The sequence below is a fragment of the Branchiostoma belcheri genome, unplaced genomic scaffold (assembly GCF_001625305.1).
Source record: "Branchiostoma belcheri isolate BF01 breed outbred unplaced genomic scaffold, Haploidv18h27 scaffold22, whole genome shotgun sequence".
NCBI lineage: Eukaryota > Metazoa > Chordata > Leptocardii > Amphioxiformes > Branchiostomatidae > Branchiostoma > Branchiostoma belcheri.
The window spans coordinates 3088298-3095339 of NW_017803713.1; the positions used below are offsets into that span (position 1 = coordinate 3088298).

The following is a 7042-nucleotide window of genomic DNA, read 5'->3' on the forward strand; positions in this document are numbered from 1 at the left end:
GTACTCAAAGTGGCCTTACCCCGCATGCGCTTACACTGGTCCCTCTCCTTACAGGTAACGCAACAAGGTAGATGAGTAAAAACTACCCCCCTGGCTGATCCACTGAGGGGGTGTGATCATATTCCCCAAAGATGAAACTCATTGATTGCCCCCTTGGGAATTTAGAGCTAGGCTTATACCCTACATCTGGCCCCTATACTGGAAACATGTACATCACTGTGGCAGTATCACATGATATTTATCAAATTTCACAGGGGTCTGTCTATTCAAAGCTCTGTACAAGTACTTACCATAGTCTGTTCTATCAGTCTGATGTGAAATTGGAACATTTCAATAGACAGTTTTTTTTTTTTTCAAACTTTTAAACAAGGTACCTCCCTATACAATACCTATGAAAACCCCCAGATTTACACATATACAGCTCAGACTAAACAGCTGGAATGCCCCTACACACACCAAATCCTTTTACTTTCGCAGAAAACACTGTCCTGTGTCATATCCATATCAAATCTAGCAATATCTAGTCTTTTTGTTTCCTATGAACACTAAAAATGACTATTTCTCTGGCCCGGGTTGGGGGGGGGGAATATATGGCACATTTTGATAGACAGCTTTTAATTGACAAAAATTACTATAGCAAAAAACTTTACAAATCATTTAGTCCAACATTTTCAACGAACCTATATCACTTTTGCAGTCATCTAAGCATTCCAAGCCATATCAGGCCACTTTCAAGCATCCATTATACACACTCCCATAGGGTAATGCTTCATATAATGCTAATATCACACTTTTACTAGAAATCAGGCAAAAAAAGGCACCAGCATCCCCCAAATTTGGTTATCAGTAAAGAGAATGCACTGGTTGATAATATTGGAAATTGATTTTGCCAAACCTAATTAAGGTAATGAGTTTAACAAGGGTTCAATACCTCTTACAGGGGAGGGACCAGTGAATGAAGCTTCCATTGGAATTCTATGGTGAAACCACTAGAAACAAGCACTTAAAAACACATTTACTTTTATTCCAAACCGCAAGTCTTAACCCCCACTGGAAGGCTGAATTTGTCAGGTTTCTTTTGGTACAAATAGTGGAAGTTCGACTCCTGCCTGTTTTTGAGTTACAGCCCAAATATTGAAATGATACGTGGATTTCACCCCCTGTCCAAGTGGAACAGTCCATTCACCCAGGACCCATCTCGGGGTCGATAGAAGGTCAAGTCTTGCCAAAGGTCAAACTTTTTGGGCAGATTTGAAAAATACACATTCTTCTGTCCTACTTACCACAAAACTGGGCCTGTCTGAGCAAAATTTCCCCAGGAAAAAAAATTATTTCAAAAATAAGTCCAAAGGGTACTCAAAGTGGCCTTACCCCGCATGCGCTTACACTGGTCCCTCTCCTCGAACGTATGTTACTAGTAGGTTTCGCCCCCCTCCCCCTTTGAATTCCACGACACTACTACTAGTTTTCACATACCTAAAATGTATATATATTATCGTCCTACTGCGGTCCATCTTCCACAGAAATGGTCTCAAACTATTCCTAACGACAACTTAACACTTTGTTGACCGTTTCTTAGCCTTACCTGCTTCCTACGATGTTTTTTTTTTCTCTCTTCACGTAAACAGGAACTCGGGCAGCTTTGTCCTTCAGTCGTCAGAGGTTAGAGGTGAAATCAATTCGTGTCAAAGGTGAAGCTGTCTGCCTGATTACCCATGTGGTACTGTGACGTCGGGGGGCACGTTACGTTTTAGTGTCCTCATAATATAAACACTTTACACTTCGAACAGACCACCTAAAGAAGGAAGGATAAAAAGTTTATATTACCACATAGCATAGCCTTTCTAGATTTACAGACCCAAAGTTCAAAAGGACACCCTGAAGTTATGAGGGTGTGACAAGGGGTTACCGGAACCAATGAAAGCAGAATTTTAATCTCTATGCATTTTAGTCATCTTTAAGGCGCATTGTCTCATATGGGCAGTGGCTTTGATGAATGGTTTACTGTGGTTTGAGAGAGGAAAATCTACTGATTCAAAAACAAGCGTCGTTGGGTTGGGCCATACATAACGCGAGTCATGACTGAGGGGTCTTTATATGAGGGATTTTCGGGTTTTTGGACTATACTAAATCGGGCGATGACTGCACCACTGGGTACGTTAGGGTAAATGTGGGCATGTCGATGTGTGATAATCATTAGAACATTATGGAAGAAGCTTGAATGAATTAGGAATGTTGATTTGGGCTCTATATGGAGGATATGGGAATACCTGTAAATGGGACTAGGCTGGTTTTACACAGTTTATTGTGCTTCTCTTAGATGAGATAAGATGGGGTAAACCATTATGCTGGGAGTGGACTCTTTTTGCTAACATTCGTAGCCCGTTTTCATTGAGTGTGAATATGAAAATGAGTATAAATATGAATATGAAAATGAGTATGAATTATATAAATGATGATGATGATGATGATGACTGGTTTATTAATAAAAACATTAATTAAAATCATTTTGCAGCCCGGAGGCTGAATTGCATGTTTGCTGTCATTTGAGTGATTACATAGTAACATGTTAAATGCCTTAAATGCATGACCTCGTTTTATTGATGTGTCATTAAACTCGTATATTTTTTCACTAACGTGTTTTTTTTAATTCTCAATTTTTAGGACGTTCCATAGGCGTCAGGCGTGGCCAGTAACCTAAGAGAGCCGGAGGAAACTATGGAGGATGGCACACAACTTCACCAATCAATGTTGCACTGGGACATTATAATGACGCATCAGGCACCACGAAGACCAATCAAACTGGCAACGTTAACACAACCTTACGAAGTGCTTTCTGTTTTGAGGTACCGCATGTATAAAGAGGGCTTCTAGTCGCTGAAAGAAGATTGTGACATCTGCCCAAATCTCACCACTATAGCCCCCTAATCCTCCTATCCAAATAATTTTCTTCGCATCTTTTATCTTTTGGCCTGGCTTAGCTGTCGAAGATCTTTCATACAAACTGTACAAAGGACGGACTTTCTATGATCCATGTAATCTTCTGGCAGCTTAGCAGCCAGACTATTATCACGTGGGCGTAAGTCAAAACGGAGAAAAGGCAGATATTGGTAAACATCTGGAATATTTCATGTTGGGTAAGCAAGAGCATCAAGAGGAATGAACGAATTCTATAATGAATAAAATCAATATAGTGAAATTGATCAGTGTCAATGGTCGGTTATGAAAGTCCCTAAACACTGTCATAATAACGAGTACCATCTGTCTTACTGACAAAATCAGATTTGAATGATACGGAGAGAAAAGACATCCACGACTCCCATCTAAATAAAATAAAATCTTTTCATCTTTTTCACAGGATGTACAAAGAACGAACTCCTTCTGATAAAGTAATCCACATAATCTTCTGGCAGCTTAGCAGCAAGACAATTATTGTGGGTGTATGTAAAAGCAACTAGCGGTATTTTTTTAATATTACATTTGAGTAAACAAGCTGGTGGCAAAAAGATGGCGCCATAAGGTGGAAAATAGATGATAACGATTCCTAAATTGTATCGCGTGGGAAATTATACAGAGAAATTTTCGTTCAATGTTTGCATGTAAAATCTACGATTTGGCCAGAATTTTGTGAAAAATTCAACATAAATTTGTACACTCTTTCCCATTTCCAATATTTCGTATCCGAACTGGCTGAGGTCTCAAAGGAAAAACATAGTTTTGATGTCATTGTTCTTACTGAGCGGCTTCAATCTTCTCTAGTCTCAGATTACGGGATCTGGCTTCATATTAATTTTTGTCTAGTACCATACGTGAGTCGACAACAGGCTTGCCAGGAGAAGGACGTGTTTTTTCGCTGTCCAGAACCCTACAGTGTCATCATGTCGGAAGAAGAGCAACAGTCTCAGGAGGATGACACTGGTAAATACAAATATACAATTGGGCAAACTTTTTTGTGTCTGACGTTTGAGAGAAAAAAAGAAAGAAAGTCAATCATTTTATTTGCCATTAGTGCCCCGTAGTGAATTGCTCTCTAAAATTTGGATATTTCTATTCCTTGTATTTCATTTGTTATTTTTTCAGTTTACTTAATAATTTTTTTATCATTGTAAAATGATTCTTGCTCATTCTTAATTATTTGACGATTAGGCGAAGATAAACACTGTATCTTTCTGTTTGAATTTTTCTTTATTTCTCTCAGGTGCCACACCCATGCGGCGGCCTGAGTCTTATTGGCTAGCAGATGCGGACGCCGCTGCAAGAATACCCAACCCTATGTACGCCTCCAATGCAGGTACATCATGTACAGAGTTTATCATTTCCTTTTTCCTATTACTGGTGTGAATTTTCCGAGAAGACTAATTGAATTTTCTTTACTTGTCTCAGGCACCGCACCCATGCAGCAGCCTCAGTCACTGCAATCACGTCCGGACGCCGCTCCCAATATACCAAACCCTTATGACCCACCCAATGCAGGTAAATTGATTACGGTCTTTGTTTCTTCATTTCATTTTTGCATCTTCTACCTTGTATATTAAATGCCTCAAATTATCCACGGATGGCTGCATTCAAACTTTAGTCTTTTTTTAATTCTTTAGGTGCTACACTTATGCGATCACTTTCGAACGCCGCTGCGAAAATGTTCAACCCTATGTACGCCTTTAGTTCAGGTAACTCGTTTATATTCCCTATCTTGTTCCTTTTGTATGTTGAATGCCCAATATTTTTCACAAATGGGTATATTACGTCTTTTTTTTCTCTCACAAATGGCTATATTACGTTTTTTTTCGTCTCAGCCAACCCACCCATGGACCAACCCCAGACTGATTACCAGGCACGTGCGAACGACAATGAAAACACAACCGACGCCACGTACGCCAACATACCAGGTAAAACGTTTGAAGTTTCTCTCTTTACTAGTATCCTGATTTTCATTGCTTTGCTCACCAAATACTAATATTATTATTTATTTTAAGTAGTTATTGAGACTGGCCTGTGATACTATTCGCGTACTTGCCTTTTTTGTTGAGAAAATTCTATAAGAGTTTGTCAAGTTAACTCCACAGTTTCATAATGTAACAAAAGACTTATTTTCAATCACGAAACAAGACCAATGTATACATGCAGGTCCAAAATACTATTTTTTTCACCTTGAAATGCTTAGGTCACATTTCCAAACCGGGGCCCGGCCGAGCAGTTTTGCTTAAGAAAAATTAACAATTTATGTTATTAATATACGCAAATAGTTGTTATTATTAATTTTTCACATTTTTTTGTACATTCTTGTTAGGATAAATCGTTTATAGCCCATATGTTGTTCGTTTTGTATGTTGAAGGCCCAATATTATTCAATAATGACTATATTGCATTTTTTTTTCGCCCAGCGGCCGACCCACCGATGCACCAACCCCAGACTGATTACCAGGCACGCGCGAACGACGATGAAAAACCCGACGCCACGTACGCCGCCATACCAGGTAAAACGTTTTAAGTTTCTCTCTTTTCTTGCTTCCTATTTTTTCAGTCCTTTGTGATTGTAAACTCACTAAAGCTGAGGGTTTCTTTGAAGGTAGTTACCGTGATTGGTCTGTGATACTATTCGCGTACTTGGGTTGGTTTTCGGTGCAGAACTTTAATACGTAGTTTGTCAAGAGTACTCCACAGTTTCGTAATGTACCAAAAACCATATGAGCTCAAAAGAAACCACTGTAAAGATTCATGTCCGAGGAACTATTTCTTTACCTAGCCTATAATGCTGATGTCACCTTTCCAAACTGGGGCCTTGCCGGGAAGTTTCGATGAACAAAAAGCATACCAATAATATACGCAAATAGTTCCCATTATCAATTAAAAAAAAAACTTTTCTGGACTTTTCTGTTCAGGTAAATCACTCACCTTGTTTTCGTGTATGTAATGCCCAAATTTTTCCTCAAATGACTATATTACATCTTTGTTTTTTTTTTTTTCGTCCAGACGACCCACTCATTGACCAACCCCGGATTGATCACCAGGCACGTGCAAACGACGATGAAAACACACCCGACGCTACGCACCCCACTATACCAGGTAAACGTCTTAAATTTTCATAAGTAATAAGAAAATGATTTAATTTCTTTGCTTTTCATAATGAAACTTTAATATATATAAATATGTGATGTATGGCAGGTGGAACATTAACAGGCACCAAGTAGGCAAAAATGCCCTAAATACCCTTTAGTCTCCCATTCACAATACGGGTACTCACCGCTACCCACCTGCAGGGTGGTGGACAGGGAGTAGCGCCCCTGCCCATTGAATAGCTGGGTTTCCCCGTCCTCTTACTCACGCCATACAAACTTAACAAGAAAGCGACCACCCCTCACTCACCCCCCCCCCACTGTCATGAGTCTTCAACTTAATGAAGTTTTGACATGTACTTGAAGAAGAAGAAGAAGAAGAAGAAGAAGTATGCATATTATGGTCTCATTTCAATTTGCACAATCAATGCACGATGATGTTATTTTTTCCTAATGGTAAATTATGGGTACTTCATACTCGTGACATGTGTTCATTTGTTCAAACTGAGGATCACTAGTTGTAAATGTTGACACGGGCAATAACCTGAGCGAAGAATGTTTTTTTTCTACCAGACGGCGCGTGTCCGGGTGGAGCGAGCGGCCGCCGTGGTGTCTGTAGCTTCCTCCGCGCCCACCGCAGTTGCCAGACCGCCGGCATCGCCGTGTTGCTTGGCCTGTGCGCCGTGGGACTCGCCCCTCTGACGTTCAGCAACAAACAGGTAACATTCTAGTACCACAAATCTTGTTGTTCAGCTGTTTCTCTGGTTTACATTCTGTTTTAGGGGGGTAAAAGAAATATTTTTCTGCTGGTGTTCACAAGCTTGCTCCTTACGTTCGGTATTCTGACGTGCGTAAATACGTTTGTAGGAAATTTCGCACTTGTCACGCGCCATACACCAACTAGCCACCACTGTCAACGCCTTGAAACAAGATGACGTGCGCCATCTTTCCGCAAGTGATGACGCACTTCGAGCAGAGCTGGAGAAACT

General features: G+C 40.1%; 1 protein-coding gene and 1 pseudogene across 1 annotated transcript in view; one reads left to right on the forward strand and one right to left on the reverse strand.

Annotated features, from left to right (window-relative positions):
• LOC109470225 overlaps window positions 1-1681 on the reverse strand; it is a 4088-nt pseudogene extending 2407 nt beyond the window's left edge.
• Window positions 1682-4804: 3123 nt separating this feature from the next.
• Window positions 4805-7042, forward strand: part of LOC109470149 (ficolin-1-like) — a 4604-nt gene continuing 2366 nt past the window's right edge. The window contains exons 1-4 of the mRNA XM_019768930.1: window positions 4805-4886; window positions 5382-5474; window positions 5971-6063; window positions 6627-6772. Coding sequence (XP_019624489.1) covers window positions 4805-4886; window positions 5382-5474; window positions 5971-6063; window positions 6627-6772 — 414 coding nt within the window. The remainder of the gene's footprint in view (window positions 4887-5381; window positions 5475-5970; window positions 6064-6626; window positions 6773-7042) is intronic.